Raw genomic sequence first — 16,116 nt, forward strand, 5'->3', positions numbered from 1 at the left:
GCACACCGACTGGGAGGCGTGCGCCTGGATGTCTCAGCGGGCGGAAATCAGCAGGGCGAGGCCAGCGAGCTGGTTTGTGATCGGATCGGAAGGGGGGGGAGGCTGGATGACGTCGGTCTGGGATTTCCGCTCGAGGGCCGTGTTCCGTCGCAGGAGGACTTGGGAGGCCGTCTAGTCTGTCCGAGTCTGTGTCCTGTGTCTGTGCGGGCTGGTGCTTGTGTGTAGATACAGAGGGATGCCGGATACCAGGTATGTACACAGGTGGTGGCGGCGGCAGACACAGAGAGAGGGCCGAAGCTGGAGCTGGAGCTGGCGCGGGACAGAAACAGGAGGAGAACTGAGCAGAGGCGCAGACAGGACTGGCAAACTGGAGTGAAGCCGGACCGGGGCGGGAAATAATAGGCCTGGATGCTGGAAGGGGGTCCTGCAGGTCTTGCGTGGGTGCTGGTCCAGAGGCGGCAGATGGATGGTTTGTAGGGTTACGGAGTTGAGGGCATGTTTGTCGAGGCTGGCGATGGCCTGGCAGTGGTCAGTGGTCAGCCGCAGGCTGGAAGCGGAGCAGACGGCAGCCCAAGGCTAGCACCGTCGCGGGTGTCCTGCAGGCGCTGGAGGGCGCTGGAACTGGGCGCTAGCAGGCGCCACTAGCCGCTGGAGCAGCGCTGGAACCACTCCATTACTACCAAAACCTGACTTGGAGGCGCACAAGCTCAACCGCTTCGAGAGTGGATGCTTGCAAGCTGGATTTACATCGACTGAGGATCCCGTAGCAAACAAAAAGGGCGAGACATGGCTTCCAAGCAATCCAGTACTCTGCTCAACGCCACAGCGACTCCTATAAAGCAAGGTAGCAGTGCTAGGACCAAACGGCAACAGACTATGTACAGCCCGGACGGGATAGCATCAATCACAGCTTTCCCCTCACTTCACTTGCCCTTTCTCACTCTCTCTTCCCCTCCTTTTCCGCGTTCCTTGCTCAAGGAGAGGTGATGAGATTCTAGCCGCGCTGCCGCCTTATCACTGGCGGCACCTTTCCAAGTCTGGCTCTGCCTCTTGTTCTTCCAAGGCTCTCTTTTTCTACCTACCTATAAGGTACCTTGGTACTTACCTACTACCTAAGTAGTCCCTGCAACTCTGTAAATCACCGCACGTGACGCACGCATCTGTCGCAAAAAAAAAGCCACTGCATGCAGCATGATCCCAATCACACTTCCAATTTACGCATGTGCAAACCTAAGGTTAGTAGTCCAAGTACCTACAAGTTACAGCCAGAGCAGCACATTCACATTGGGCACATGATCTCTTCTACAGCCTCTTGTCCATCTTCTCACCGAACATTCATTCACCAACCAGCGTACATGTAATGATGCCGGTGAGACAGAAGGTATCGTCTCTTCTTTTGATGCGCATGATTCGGGGCATCATGTCAGAAATCCGTAAGGTAATTATCGTAACAGAGCCTGATCTTGTTGGTCCAAAGGTACATGGACCCCTGTACCCATCATCACATGCTTCCATCGCTGCCCGAATTCAAGCCCTTACATCAGTGCCTTACCTTGCCGCATAATGAACTCTTGTCAACTCCAACAATGAATGACCTCACTCGAGTATAATACAGTCAGAACGCCTGCTGTTTATTACTACTGAAGCTAAGCTACTCCAAGTGCTACTGAAAAAGATGCATCAAGCAATGCCTGGAGGTCATGCATGTACTTACTTAGGTCACGGCCATGGGAGACACGGCTCACTTCTGCTTCTCCAAAAACACCACCTTGCTGTCATAGTCCCCATTAAACTGGTACTGCAACCCGATATTCATCAGCGTCGCCCCCGAAAACGTCTGGTTGCCGTCAATCTTGTACTTGGCCGAGGCGTCCAGCCCCTGCAGCCGCAGCACCGGCCACGCGTTGTTGATGTTGGCCCTGATCTGGAAGTAGAAGAGCACCGCCTGGCTGCCGTCCTGCGAGATGAAGAGCGCCGCCGGCCAGTTGGACTCGTCCGGCAGGCTCAGCCGCCACATGTCGCCCTTGACCACAATGGGGTTCACCCTTTCCGCCAGCGCAATGATGCCCGGGATCTGCGCCTTGTCGTCGGCCGGCATCTCCGCCGGGTTGAGCTCGAAGCCGAACGAGCCCCCCATCATGGCGACGTGCGCGCGGAAGGCAATCGACGTCGTGCGCTGCGTCTGGCCGTTGGGCACGGCGGAGACGTGGGCGCCCATGGCCGACGGCGGATACACGAGCGACGTGCCAAACTGGATCGCGATGCGCTCCACGGCATCCGTGTCGTCAGACGTCCAGATGTGAGGAAAGTACTGCAGCACGCCGGGATCGAACCGGCCGCCGCCAGACGCGCACCCCTCCCAGCGAACATCGGGGAACTTGGACGACAGCGTGTCAAAGACGCGGTACAGGCCCAGCATGTAGGCGTAGTCGAGCCCGGGGTAAGGGGCCTCGTGGATGCCGCGGTTATTGTCCCACTTGACGTACGAAATGCTGGCCTTGCTGAGGATGTTGGACAGTGAATCAATAATAAAGTCCTGCACCTCGGGGAGAGCAACGTTGAGCACCAGCTGGTTTCTCGTCAAAGTGCGAGGGTACGACCCGGCGTGAATCGCCCAGTCGGGATGCTCCTGGTACAGGGTTGAGTTGGGGTTGACCATTTCCGGCTCGAACCAGAGGCCAAACTGCAGATGATCAGACGAGTTGGCCACCTTGAGCTTCGTCACGTCGCTGATGAAGTCTGGCAGGCCCTGGGGAAATCTCTTGGGATTCGCCTCCCAGTCGCCCAAGCCAGCGTTGTCACTGACGCGAGGATGCTCGACGCCAAACCAGCCATCGTCCAGGACAAACAGCTTGATGCCGAGGTCGGCAGACTCCTGCGCCAGATGCAGAATGGTGGTGTCGTTGTAGTTGAAGCCGAGGCCCTCCCAGCTGTTGAGCAGGACGGGGTGCATCTGCGTCGCGAATTTGCTCTTGATCAGATGCTTGCGGTACAGGTTGTGGAACTTTCGTGACATTCCTCCAACGCCCGTGTTGGAGAAGACGGCAACTGCCTCGGGGCTGGAGAAGGTCTCGCCAGGTCCCAATGGCCACGACAGTTGATAGGGGTTGACACCAATGGCGGCACGCGTGAGGCCCTGCGAACCCTTTTCGACCTCGACAGAGAAGGAACCGGTATACACGAGAGAGAAGCCCCACGCTTCGCCCTGGGATTCGGTGGTCGTAGGCGTGATGAGCGAGAAGAAGGGGTTGTGGAGATGGGAGGAGTAGCCAGTCGTGCTCCCGAAACTACAGGCAAGCCAAATGTCAGTGAACACAATCTACCATCAATATCCATACCAGCCACGTCTTACCCCTGAGAGCCGTAGTCCACCTTGCGACGCAGCCGCTTTCCCTCGCGAGCCCAGTCACCCCTAAGCTCCAGCATGTCAAAGTCCTCGTACGGCAGATCGACACTCAGGCTGGCGAGCTTCTCAATGGTGATATTGCCCTTGCCCATATTTGTGATGTTGACGCTGCGCACAATGGCATCGTACTTGGGGAAGATGGAGTACGTCAGGTCGGCCGCCACGGAGCTGTAGTTATCATACATGTGCACAACCAGCGTCGACACATCTCCGGCATCGCCAAACGTCGACGGCAGGCCGCGCAGTGCCGGCTTGCCCTCGACGACGCGGTGGGACTTGTACTGGAAGTCGCTGACCGTGTAGCCCGCCGACTGCCGGATGTGCACCGCGGGCGTGCGAAAGTCGCCGCGACCCAGGTCGGGGAACTCGCGCCGCTGCCGGCCGATGAGGTCGACCCAGCCCTGGATGGGGCCGATGATGGGGGGGAAGACGCCGTCTTCCGTGGCAGGGCCGCCAAAGTGGTCGCCGATGAGGTCCTTGGACTCGTCGTCGACGTGGAAGCGGTACGAGACGTTGTCTCCGTTGAGAGCAAACGACTTGCCAGACACGGAGATGGCTGTCCAAAGGTGTTAGTGTCTGAGCCGAGAACAACTGCAGATGATGGGACTTACGACTTGCTGCCCTAACAGAGGCCACCAGTCCCGCAGTCACGGCGAGGACGTCCGCCAGCCTTCTAGGAGAGGGAGCGCCGAGCATCGTGACGATTGACCACCCCAGAGTCCAGGGCCGACTGTGCTGCAAAGGTCACCGCCTTGGATCTTCGCACGCAGAGGGGGGAGCGCCAGGCACGGCCATCTTATACTCGTCCCGCGTCACACCCGCCTGAGATCCGTCCCAGTCCCCCGGTTACTGATCCGCAGCTCTCCTTCCCTTCGAGTCGGTCAATGGCACGATGGATCTCTGCTTGGGCTCCTCCCACCCGTTCCTCTCGTGTTCGTGCTTGTCACACTCGGATCGGGGATGCCACTCACGGGCAGGCATCTCCAGCCACTCAGCGGAGTGCCGGGAAAGAACGTCCCACCCGGCAGCGCGTAACTCGAGCCATAGTTGTACAGTATAGCCCCGACCCTCTTCAAGCTTCTTCAAATGCCTACTTTTGTGCTTATTTCCTCCACATCAAGTCAAGCCAAGAAGCATCGACTCCATGTCTCCCCTTTTGCGCACCAATGCCGTCGTCTCCAGCTCCTCCGGGGTCTCGCTCCGGTCCCCAGCCCTTGCGCATGAGGTCATTGGAAGCAAGCGGGACAGATGCGGGGGAGCGTCTTCGGACGAAGCCTACGAAGACTGCATGCCGCTTCTCCATAAATTGGAGGCCGATGTGACCTCCGTCTGGGCGGCGATCGACAGTCGGCAAGGTTTTGCAAGTGCTGATGCTAAGGCCTGTTGATCTGGGAGAATCCGAGTAATTACCCGTCGGGAAGGTGTCGTGAAGATCGGTTGATTGCTGCAGGTTCTTTGACGGAGTTGGAGATGCAGAATTAACGGCTGTTTTGTTGAAGGTGAGTTGACCAGGTTGGCTTGCGGGGTGGCAGGCAGTTGCAGGGATTGCCTTGCTAGAATTGGTTGCTGCGAGGTCGGCCTTCAACACAATTTGAAGACTTGACGCGTTGTATCCGCAGATTGCCTCCCAATGTTATGGAACAAATTTGTACAAGTCTTCAGTGAAATGTTTCATACCGTTCCTTTCTGCTTGTCATTGAAAGACGCTCTCATCGATGCCATTTAGTAGAGGTTCCACGGAGTGAGTCACTCCCATCACGGAAACATGACCTTTGTAAGCAACGTACAACGACATGACAAGGCGTTTGCGTTATATCACAAGGTCGTTGTAGGTAGTAGATATAACCGTAATGACTATCCCAAGGCTGGTCAATTGGCAATACCTGCTGATGGATATCCTGACTGTCAAGTAATGGGCAATCTAAGGTACCTATATGGCCTCCATGATGCGCCCATTCATCCAGCACATCGTTTATATCAAATAAGAGGACGGCCTCACAATCAAACCCAGAAAGATATCAGAAAAAGCGAATGCAGCCGCGAGAAGTCGTTACTCTGCGGATATATATGTGTATATGTATGTAGTAAATCGCCAATATGTCATCATGTCTCATCAGCTCGCGTTGTGAAGAAACAAACGCCACTCTCTATATGCATCTTTTTTTTTGTCGTCGTATAACAGGCATCAAGGGTATCTCGCTCTCAGGTTCTCCAAGTAATTCCGATACTGCTGCATCAGAATCTGTACGCTCGACTCGACAAACTTGGACATCTCGTCGGGGCTCCTGCCCCTCTCCACACGCTCCAAATCCACCACCACGACTCTGTTGCCCACAACGTGGAAGTTGTCGAGCTTCACGTCGTCCTGCACAAAGCCCCTCAAAGCAAGCGCCGTAAGAGACTCGTGCAGAAGCTTGTGAATGTGGGCATAGGCTTCTTCAGCCGTCTCCGTCGTGTACGGGATGCACACCCCGCCGACGTCGGCCATGAGCTGGCTTCGCACGCCGTCAAACTGCACGACGCCAAAGTGGCGCGGGATGACGGTCCCCTGGAGCGACTGCAAGCTTCGATAGTTCGCCAGCTCGTTGTCGAATTCCTCTTCCCAGTCGGGCTTCTGAGACTTGAGAACGATGGCTGACGGGAGGTACCACTCGGGGAACCATCGCCGCAGGTAGGCTTGCGCGAATTTGGGGAACAGGTAGAGAATGGCTTTGATGACTTGGTCGAGGAGTGTCGGCTGGATCTTTAAGCGGCGGACGTTGGGATGGTAGTTGTCGGCTGCCTGGCCGATGGCTGTGATGTGGCGGGAACGAAATCGGAATTGCTATCAGGACGAGTCATGGGTTAGCAGATGAACCAAGGATACACTACGGAGATGCGAAAGACAACATGACTCACGACTGTTTCCACGGGCTCATTCCAGGGTATCTTTCTGCTGATGTGAAGCCCAGGGAGCAGAGTGGACATTGCAAACTAAACGACTGACGAATGCGGAGAAGCAAGCAAACAAACAGAAAAGGAGTGGATATCCCATGCGACCGACCTCTCGCCCAGGGAAAAGGAAAAATCAATATGGGATTATACCTGCCTGGCAAGAGATGGAGAACCAGCACAGAGGTCAAGCCTGGACTTGCAGGCGAGAGGAAAAGATGGCAAGGAGCGAGAAGGTGAGCGCATTGGAAAGCATGTAAAAGCCATGTCGTGCATTTGCTGGGGAAATAATTTTGGCGGAGGCAATTGGCGGTAGAACAGGCGGCCAATCAGCGTGCAGAGATGACCTAGCCCGTAAAGTGGTTGTCTTATCGATAAGAGATGCGGCCCGGGCCGTGAGAACCAGCGAAACCCGGGCAATGTCTGTTGGTGGCTCTAATCGACAGAAATTCTGAGATGGTCATGATGTTGTTGGGTGAAGCTGGTATTTCTTAGATTTAGATGAAATGAGAGATTTTCTGTGGCGAGCGAGCAAATGACAATCGGGGTAGAAGCGTGATGCGGGTGCGATGTGGTTCATGCATCGTGCATCTCGCTCATTGGCGGCTGTGTTGGAGTGCCTCACACTGCTACAGGCGTAAGGAGGTGTGTGGTAAGAAGCCAATGAACTGGTCACGTTCTGATGGCAGAAATTAGACAGTAGAGTCAGTCACTTTGACGAGCAGTATTCTCTATGGGCTACAAAAGCATGCGGGTGAACAATCTCTCATTGCAAGGCCCAGATTCAATGTCGACTACATGTACCCAATTGACCTGGGCACAAGCCTACCTAGTAACGAGCGATCGACTCACCAACGAGTTCAGACATCCACATTCAACAGGGTTGTCCATAATCCAATGGGCAGTCTGTCTATTAGCCTTATAAACAGGCTTTGGCTCATTATTGGAACTGCCCAAGTAACATGCAAGCATGATAACATTATTCGAGCTGGTGTAAGATGGGCCCTTTCCGAACGACGACGCACTACAACGAGCTCAAGGTCCGCGTCCATCGCAGATTACCTTCTTCACGGCTACTACGGATTTTCAAATCAAACAGGTATTGACTTTAATCAGGCAGATTAAACGCCAATTTGAACGTCCATCAGCATATCCAATCTGCTGGATGCGCTCCAGGGTAGCCTCGATATAACTGATCCAAATGATGTCACATCACGTGGGGCACTTATTCCAGTCCTCGACTCGTCAAACACCATCACCATCATGCCACTTACAGTTCCCTCAGAGTAGCTGTACGGCCCTCATTCTGCCCATCGCATGGCCAAATGAGGTGATTGAATCTCAATTTCTTTCTTTTCATCAATCATAGACATCCGTCATGCTCCGTCCAGCAAACCTCCGGCCGGTGCTCCGGTCCTCCCCCCGCTGCCAGCAGTGCCTCCGCCGAAGCCTCTTCTCCGGCAAAGGCTCCTCGCGCGTCTCCCAGGACCTGGACATCAACAAGCTCAACTCGCAGCGCCGCGACTACGAGCGCCATCGCACCATATTCCTCGCCGCGGGCGCCACGGCCGGCCTCATCTCGTTCATCTACACGGCGTGGAAGCTGAAAAAGGCTCTGGCGGAGCAGGCTGAGAAGCAAAAGGGCAAGGCGGCCGTGAAATGCGACGCGCCGCCCATTCCCAAAGAGACATTCAAGACCGAGGCAGGGGAGAAGAGGAAGATTGTGGTACACGACGAGGAGGGGCGGGTCATTGTGCCTACGGGTAATAGCGTGGTCCCTGCGTTCCCGAGGAATATCGAAGTCAAGCTGCCGTCTGCAGAAGGGGACACCTCGATCGCCGCGACCATCTCGGACAAGCAAGGCAACGACTACACGCTTGTGGGCTTGGGCGTGCGGACGGTGACGTTTATCGGCATCCAGGTGTACATGGTGGGCTTTTACGTGGCGACGCAGGACATTGCCAAGCTGCAGCAGTACCTGGTCAAGAAGATCAACCCGACCGCCACGACGCTGATTCCGTCTGAAAAGGACGCCCTGCGCAAGGCCCTCAGGGATGCGACCGAGGGCGAGGAGACGTGGGATGCGCTGCTGAGGGAATCCGACTGCCGCAGCGTGCTGCGCATTGTTCCCGTGCGCGACACCGACTTCCACCACCTGCGCGACGGCTTCGTCCGGGCCATTGCCGCGCGGTCGCAGCGCAACCAGGCGTACAATGACGAGTCTTTTGGCGCCGCCATGAAGGAGTTCAAGGCGCTCTTCAACCGCGGCTCCGTGCCGAAGAAGCAGGAGCTGCTGTTGTGCCGCGACGGAAAGGGCGCGCTGACCGTCATGTTCAACTCGGGCCGAGGCAAGGACTCTAGGATGGAGCTACTGGGCAAGGTGGAGGACGAGAGGCTGTCGCGGCTGCTGTGGCTCAACTACCTGGCCGGCACCAAGGTGGCCTCGGAGCCGGCGCGGGAGAGCATCATTGAGGGCGTCATGGAGTTTGTGGAGAGGCCGGTGGGAACAGTTGCGACGCAGGTCATATAGACGGTCGTGGTCTCTTAACATGGAGGCAGCATGCGATCATGTAAATATATCCTGTACATTACCAGCTGCAGAAGAGGTGGCCGCATGCTGATTGAACAAAACAAGTCAACTCAACAAAGTCCGTTGAGATTAGGTTGCCACATCTGCTCTTAGCATATTGATATTGAAACTCTTCTCAAAATAACATCTCTATTCGAGCGTTCATCAAACGCCAACCCACTGCCAAGCGCATCTTTCATATCGCGCAAAAGCCCCATCTATATCTTCGACTGTCCCTCTCTTCTATCGAACCCGCACATAGCAAACCCATCAGCCACATGGTTCTTTCATTCCTCGTTTCTGTTCACTCCTCCCCGTCTAATTCTATTGGTTTCGGTCGAAGAGCGCTTACGCAAATGCACCAACCTCCTCGAGCCGCGCCTTGAGCTGGCCGCTCTTGAGGAGCTCCTGAAGGTCCGAGTTTCCGCCGATGTGCTTCTTGCCGAAGAAGATGTTGGGGACGGAGCGCTGGCCGCTGATTTCGAGGAGGGCGTCTTGCAGGTCGTCGCCGTCGTCTGCGGACTTGGTTAGCCATGTTTGCTAAGAGATATAGAGGGAGGGGGGAAAGGAGGAGACGAACTTCGGTTGTCTAGCTCGACGACTTCGTATTGGGCTTTGAGGTCGTTGAGGGTCTGCTTGGTGGCTTTGCAGTAGGGGCACCAGGTTTTGGAGAAGACGACTGTGTGGCGAGCTGGTTAGTACGGTGGTTTGAATGTATGTTTGAGTGTGGGTTGTGAGAGAAGAGCGGCGGTTACGCACCAACATTGTTGTTGTCAATGATGCGCTGGACTTCCTTGACGTTGGCCATTCTTGCTTCGGGGCTGAGTTTGACGGCGGATGTGAAGAAGGATCGGATAAAGTTCATGGATGTGAAGTTGTAGTGCTTGGATGAGAGGACTCTATGTGGAGGGGGGAATTCGAGCAATATATAAGGTATCCAATAGATGCGCTATGTAATAGTAGATGCAACTTTTTGTAATCGGCAGCCCTGGACTATGATGTTGGGGATTATGATCGTTAATGCGGGCACTTCTCTTTAGCGGGAGATTGGACCACTGGTGGGCAAAATGACGAAGTGCGGAAAAAAAAAGAGAGCAGCCACTGGCATCAGCATGGATCAGTCAGCAAGCGGGAGGGCGAAGAAGATGATGGCATGGATGCATTTGGCGGCGTTGTGTGGAGGCTTTACTATTTGTCAAGATGGAATCAAGGATGCTAATCGGGAAGGGGACTAGAATGGGAGGGGACGTTGATTCCAAAGGCGATGGCGGTAGCCAGGGCGGGCATGTGATTGGATGCGAGGGTTGATGGCTGATTCTGTCTTTTGGGAGTAGATGCTTGATTTGTAGGGAGACGTGATGCGATATGCGATATCCTGCGGGTTGGAGGCTTGTAAGAGGAGATGCTATTTGAGGATTTGCATTTCCTATCCCGGTGACTTGAATCACAGTATGTACCTAGGACCAGCAGTTGAGCCTTCATGCGCAGATAATTCGGCATTCATTCGATTATCGTCACCCGAATAGGATACCGCTGCTGTGGCTATTGGCTGCTCGGCCGAACTCGGTCAAGACATGATGTTCATCAACAACACCATTCACCAACATCATCGGGATGTTGTTTGTCAGCTCAATCATTAGGAATGCCATCAGTTCCATTCATAGCCTCATCATCATCACCACCATCAATCGAATACCTTCTTCCACACCCACAAGCTAACATGATCCGTAAAGTGCTTAAACCCCTCCATCCCCCATTCCCTCCCAATCCCGCTCTCCTTGGTTCCCCCAAACGGCACATTCGGCGCAACGTCAAAGTGCGAGTTCACCCAGACGCTGCCCGCGCTGAGCCTCCGCGCCAGCCTCTCCGCCCGCACCAGGTCCTTGCACCACACCGACGCGCCCAGCCCGTGGTTGAGCGAGTTTGCGCGGCCGATGACCTCGTCGTCCGACGACCACTTGAGCAGCGGCACGATGGGGCCAAAGGGCTCCTCGACGACGATGCGCGAGGCGTCGGGCGGGTTGTCGACAATGGTGGGCTCGGCGAAGTAGCCCTTGGCTGAGTCGAGGATGCGGCCGTCGAGGGCCAGCTGGTAGCCCGCGTCCTTGACGTCCCGGTACATGTCCTTGACCAGGTCGAATCTATGAACAACGGTTAGCACTGTTGAGCTTTGCATTATCATCACCTACACGGAGTCGACATGGATGTGGGCTCACTGCATCTTGTTCTGGATCGGTCCGACCAGCACGCCAGGCTCAAATCCACCGCCCGTCTTGACATGCTCCTTGGTGAACTCGACCAGGGCCGCCCTGAACTCGTCGTATATGGCCTCGTGCACATAGATTCGCTTCGCCAGCATGCAAATCTGCCCCGAGTTGATAAACGTCATGGTCGCAATCTTGGGCAGACATTTTGGTATGTCGACATCCTCGCAGACAATGAGCGCATCGTTGCCTCCCAGCTCGAGAATGCATCTCTTGAGCGTCTTGGCGCAGCTCGCGGCAACCAGCTTCCCCGTGCGGACGGACCCCGTGAACGTAATGAGGTTGATGTCCGGATGCTCCGTCATCCACGGCCCCAGCGCGTCATCGCCGCTCAGGGCCTGGAACACGCCCGGCGGGAAGATGGCCATGCCCAGCTCGCACAGCTTGAGGTCCGTGTACGGCGTGTACGGCGACGGCTTCATGATGATGGCGTTGCCCGTCATGAGCGCCGGCCCGATCTTGCCCAGGCCCAGCAGGACGGGCCAGTTCCAGGGCACGATGGCGCCGCAGACGCCCAGCGGGCGGTACGTGCCGTAGACGGTGCGCTCGTCGTCATCCTCGAGGACCTCGTCCTTGAGCTGCATCGTCGCAAAGGCCCGGAGCCAGCGGATGGTCAAGTCGAACTCCGTCTTGGACACGACGAGGGGCTTTCCGGACTCCCTGGTGTTGAGCTTTTCGAGCTCCGAGCGGTTGGCTTCGACGGCGTCTGCGTACTGGAGCATGAGCTGTGCTCGGTGGTCGAATGTCGTTTGGGACCATGATTTGAAGGCCTCGTGGGCGTGCTTGACGGCGTCGTCGAGGTCTTGTTTTGTGGCGAGGGGGGCGGGGGGCAGAGGCTCTTCCGTGGCTGGGTCGATGGAGTGTCGGGTTTTGGCTGTTGGGACGAATTGGCCGTTGATGATGTTGCCTTTATAAGACTGAAGGAGACGTCAGTCAATTGGTCTCTGGTAAAGTTGTAGGCGAGGTGGATTGTTGCAGACACACCGTGATGTCAATCACTGGTTTCGAGATGACTGCCATCTTGAACAAGTCTTGATCGGATGAAGCTGTGAGTTGAAGTTCCTGTTCACAAATCCAAGCAACAGACTGTTGGCTCAATACCTGCGACAGCGAGCTGTTTATATAGACATTCTCCTTCTCTTGACAATCCATCGGCAACGCAAGCTTCAATGGGGACCCTTTGCCATCAGCGGCCCGCTCCCGCGCATCCCATTACAACCCCATGCCAGCATCCCCGCCTCAAGTCGGCAGCAATAGCACACGAAGGCGGTCCTGTTCCCTGTGGCAGTGCCAACGAGTGCTAATGCACGTCTTTTCAGCTAACCAAGATATTCTACCAGAGATGGCAGTCACTAAGGCAGTCTGGATGAAACCGTCGTCGAGCGGAGCAGCCCCTCGTTGGATGGCATCGTGGCGCCAAAAGGTATTGGTGTGGAATTCATCTACGCCGTATAATAGCCCTAATAATGGCTGGCAGATTTATGAATGCCCTTTTGAGTGACTTGAGATACGGAGAAGGAGCACCAATGGGGAGTTGTACTGAGGGTGGCACTCTATATGCAAACCAGGGACTTGGCGATGTATGTGGTCTCTGCCCCAATCCAAGCAGAGAGTATCCGATCGACACAGTGCTTCATACTTCAGGCTCATTGCCGCCAGGATTATCCGTTCAGAGTAGACACATGCACTATTGACACTGGGCGCTTGCTACTTACATGTAGATGGTTGATCTCGAGGCGCCCACGGACTTGATTGACGGCAAATCTAGGTGCACCTGATGCACGCAAAATGGAATCACCAAGTTTGTGACAAGGGCTTTATCGGCAACAAGCTACCTCAGCAACTAATGGGGTCACAAAAGTCATTTCGCGGGGAACCTGGGGAATGGTCATGCCTCTTTGGCCTCTTTGAGTCTAGATGGACTTGGGTTTTGTGTGTCTCTGCGATTGAGTTGGGGGGCGGGCATTACAAAGGGGGACCGGCCACGGTGTTCGACAGTTCGGATGCCATTTTCGGCTGCTGGGGAGGCGTCGAGTTGCTTGGACAAGTTGGGTAGTCAAGGCCATGGGCTATTCAATGCAGGAAAACGAAAGATCGAGTGTGCCTGAAGGCATCCATCTCCGGTCTGGGCGTCAATACCTTATGCACAGCAGGAGATAATGCAACGCTTGGTCAAGCACATGCTTTAAATCCAGATGCCCAACGCTCAAGTGCTCGTTTCTTCCAACAATACACGATGATACATATCAGTATCTATGTAAGTAATGATTTGCAACTTTGTCAGCCTGCTATGTTATTCAACATTGATCGCAATCATCAACACGGTCACAGTCATCTCCTTGAAGCCCGTCTCGATACGTTGTAGACTTAGTAGTATCCATCAGGTCAGTGGAGAGGCTTCAGCGCTTCCAGCCCGCTGAACCTCCCCCCTCAGGCCCCGCCGGTTCCCCCATCACCCGCCACCCGCCGCGCTAGAGAGAAAAAAAACCAGCTGTCAAATGGTCACCAGCAACCTCACAATCGGAATCCCCATAATTCTCGTCCAGACACGTTTCTCTGCAGCAGCCCGTCCGTCCATCCATCCATCCGATCCTTCTCGTCCGCATCAGCATCGCTGGCTCGAGTCAACAGCCTGGCCTTGCCCGGATTCAGCCATCCTCTGCGCGTCACCAGCCACAGTCGCCAACTCCGTGATTCGACCGCCATCTGCATCAACCCGCGACAGACGACGAAACAATCTGCCCTCGTCCCCCTCCAGCTGCGCCTCAATCACGTCGGTTCCACGTCAGAGACATCCGAAGAACCACTGCCGGACGCTCGTCCCTCCGGCCGGCGCCGTGATCGCCGCTTTCTGTGGGCAATTCGCCTGCCATTCTCCATCGCCTTGTCCGAGTCGACCCAGCGTGAAGCTAAGCCTCGCTCGAGATCATTCGCCAGCCGGCCCCGGGGCAGAAGCCGTTTCGCTCAGCCTTGCTGGCCACCCCCCCACGACCCCGCGATCATTTCTTCATCTCTGCAAGAGGGGAAAACAAAACCACACGCCAGCGACTGAGGGAGGGTACTACTAAGGACGGGCAGCCGCCTTCTCTCTTCTTCCTGCTCCTTCTTTGTCCTTTCGCTTCTTCCCTTCTCCGGCCAGTAAGGTGTCCTCAGCCAGGGCCACCTTGATACCCAAGACGCCAAGGTGGATTCCTCCCAGCCCATCGTGGCATCGTCCGGTGCCTTGCAACACATCATCGCCAACTACCTCAACGGCACCATCACCAACCTGTCCGCCGCCCTTCAGGAGTCGAGCGAGTTCATCTCTGGGACCCTGGGCGTCCCGCCCACCTTTGTCTACAGTGGCCTTGCCGCCCTCGTGGCCCTTCCCCTCACCATGTCGCGATACGGCTGGTCGCTCAACCGCGAGCAGAGCTTCGGCGCCTCGTCCGGCGGCGTTCCCGACGTCACAAACGAAGACTTCAGCTACATCACGGCCCAGGATCTGGACGACCCTCGCGTCGAATACACCGACACCCGCTACTATCCCCGACCACACTCCAGGGGACCTTCCGAGCCCGAGGACGACATCCTCCTCATCAAGAGCAAGGGCGTCACGTATCCCGCTCACTTCCCTGCGTATTCCATCGGTGATGGCAAGCTCTACGTCAAGGATGTGCGGGAGCGCATTGGGCTCCTGATGGACCTGCCGTCACGCACGACGCGGCGCATCAAGCTGCTTTACAAGGGCAAGCAGCTCAAGGAGTCGTCCGTCCCCGTTCGAGATTACGGAGTCAAGAACAAGAGCGAGCTGATGGCCGTCATCCCCGACGCCGCCGAAGACGACAACAGCGGCCGATCGGAGGACGACCTGATCATCGTGGACGAGCCTCGAAACGATACCAAGTCCTCGCGATCACGCAAGAAGAAGAAGAGCAGCAAGAAGAAGTCGGACAAGAACGAGCCCGCCTCCCCGACCAGCCCCGTCGACAGCGGCTCAAACGCCGATGCTGCCAACGCGCCTTCGCCCACGGTGGTCAATGCCGCGATGAAGAAGCTGGACGACATCTCGGACGAGTTCCATAACAATTGGTTGCCGCCGTGTCTGGACTACATTGAGGCGCCCCCGAAGGATGCCAAGAAGCGAGACGAGGAGCACCGAAAGTTGTCCGAATCCGTCATGCAGCAGATTATCCTGAAACTAGACGGCGTCGAGACCGAGGGCGTGGATGAGATCCGACAGAGGCGAAAAGACCTTGTTCGACGCGTTCAAGACGTGCTCAAGCGGCTGGATGCTGCCAAAGCGTCATGAATATCTGGCACGCAACTTTTTCCTTGTTCTTCCTTTCACCGTGAGCCTTTTGTCCTGAGGCTTGTATTCATGCATCTTACTTGGGCTGTGTTCGTTTACTGCGCTGCACATAACTCCTCTCGTTTCACCTTCGTTCAAACATTCAGATGAAAAAAAACTGGGCAGGGACACTTTCTTGGGAGGCATGGTTCACAAAAGAGACGACGGGCAGATTGGGAGCTAGGACGGCGACTTCAAAGCGCAGCTTGGTCCATGGGCGATATAGATCTTTTTATTTGTCGCATTTTGCGTGCTTTATACCTTCCTGATACTTCTAGAAAGAAGCGTCTGCTCCTGGCGCATGTTATGGATGGAGGGAAATGCCCTGTAGACATACACGAGTAGAAGGGCATGTTATGATAGATTGACGACGGACGCATGGCGTACAACTTCGGGTTGCTATCTAAGGTACAATACGAGATTCAAGACGAGTTGAAGTTTGATGTCCCTTCGACAATTAAGAACCAGCCATTGAATGATTCCAGGTGATTGTCAGCTTTCGAGCAGTTCCTGATATACCTGAGCTCCTGTCCCGCCTCTGTGCTTCACATGATGCAACCACTTGAAGTCTCGCTCAGCGTTGCACTCAGTGACTCGGCTGAGTGCAGTGATAAAA

General features: G+C 55.5%; 7 protein-coding genes across 7 annotated transcripts; 3 read left to right on the forward strand and 4 right to left on the reverse strand.

Annotated features, from left to right (window-relative positions):
* Positions 1-1,741: 1,741 nt before the first annotated feature.
* On the reverse strand, positions 1,742-4,201 carry CCMA1212_008275 (Alpha-galactosidase 2; the record flags this gene model as incomplete). The annotated part of the gene is made up of 4 exons (XM_073705416.1): positions 1,742-3,287; positions 3,353-3,962; positions 4,018-4,141; positions 4,196-4,201. The coding sequence occupies 4 exons, from the start codon at positions 4,199-4,201 to the stop codon at positions 1,742-1,744; spliced, it is 2,286 nt and encodes a 761-aa protein (XP_073556195.1).
* Positions 4,202-4,550: 349 nt separating this feature from the next.
* On the forward strand, positions 4,551-4,793 carry CCMA1212_008276 (uncharacterized protein; the record flags this gene model as incomplete). Its single annotated transcript, XM_073705417.1, has 1 exon — positions 4,551-4,793. The coding sequence occupies one exon, from the start codon at positions 4,551-4,553 to the stop codon at positions 4,791-4,793; it is 243 nt and encodes an 80-aa protein (XP_073556194.1).
* Positions 4,794-5,591: 798 nt separating this feature from the next.
* Positions 5,592-6,473, reverse strand: CCMA1212_008277 (uncharacterized protein; the record flags this gene model as incomplete). The annotated part of the gene is made up of 2 exons (XM_073705418.1): positions 6,305-6,473; positions 5,592-6,230 (listed from the first exon to the last, which is right to left on the reverse strand). The coding sequence occupies exons 1-2, from the start codon at positions 6,371-6,373 to the stop codon at positions 5,592-5,594; spliced, it is 708 nt and encodes a 235-aa protein (XP_073556193.1). The 5' UTR covers positions 6,374-6,473.
* Positions 6,474-7,715: 1,242 nt separating this feature from the next.
* CCMA1212_008278 (Altered inheritance of mitochondria protein 18) lies at positions 7,716-8,867 on the forward strand (the record flags this gene model as incomplete). The annotated part of the gene is made up of 1 exon (XM_073705419.1): positions 7,716-8,867. The coding sequence occupies one exon, from the start codon at positions 7,716-7,718 to the stop codon at positions 8,865-8,867; it is 1,152 nt and encodes a 383-aa protein (XP_073556198.1).
* A 387-nt stretch (positions 8,868-9,254) lies between these two features.
* CCMA1212_008279 (uncharacterized protein) lies at positions 9,255-9,771 on the reverse strand (the record flags this gene model as incomplete). The annotated part of the gene is made up of 3 exons (XM_073705420.1): positions 9,255-9,421; positions 9,487-9,597; positions 9,666-9,771. 3 exons carry the CDS (start codon positions 9,769-9,771, stop codon positions 9,255-9,257), a joined length of 384 nt encoding a protein of 127 aa, XP_073556197.1.
* An 819-nt stretch (positions 9,772-10,590) lies between these two features.
* On the reverse strand, positions 10,591-12,190 carry CCMA1212_008280 (Aldehyde dehydrogenase; the record flags this gene model as incomplete). The annotated part of the gene is made up of 3 exons (XM_073705421.1): positions 10,591-11,047; positions 11,123-12,087; positions 12,155-12,190. 3 exons carry the CDS (start codon positions 12,188-12,190, stop codon positions 10,591-10,593), a joined length of 1,458 nt encoding a protein of 485 aa, XP_073556071.1.
* Positions 12,191-12,958: 768 nt separating this feature from the next.
* CCMA1212_008281 (uncharacterized protein) lies at positions 12,959-15,461 on the forward strand (the record flags this gene model as incomplete). Its single annotated transcript, XM_073705422.1, has 2 exons — positions 12,959-12,971; positions 14,347-15,461. The coding sequence occupies 2 exons, from the start codon at positions 12,959-12,961 to the stop codon at positions 15,459-15,461; spliced, it is 1,128 nt and encodes a 375-aa protein (XP_073556072.1).
* Between the last annotated feature and the right edge of the window lie 655 nt (positions 15,462-16,116).

The sequence above is a fragment of the Trichoderma ghanense genome (genome assembly GCF_004382785.1).
Source record: "Trichoderma ghanense strain CCMA-1212 chromosome Unknown scaffold_11, whole genome shotgun sequence".
Classification (NCBI taxonomy): domain Eukaryota; kingdom Fungi; phylum Ascomycota; class Sordariomycetes; order Hypocreales; family Hypocreaceae; genus Trichoderma; species Trichoderma ghanense.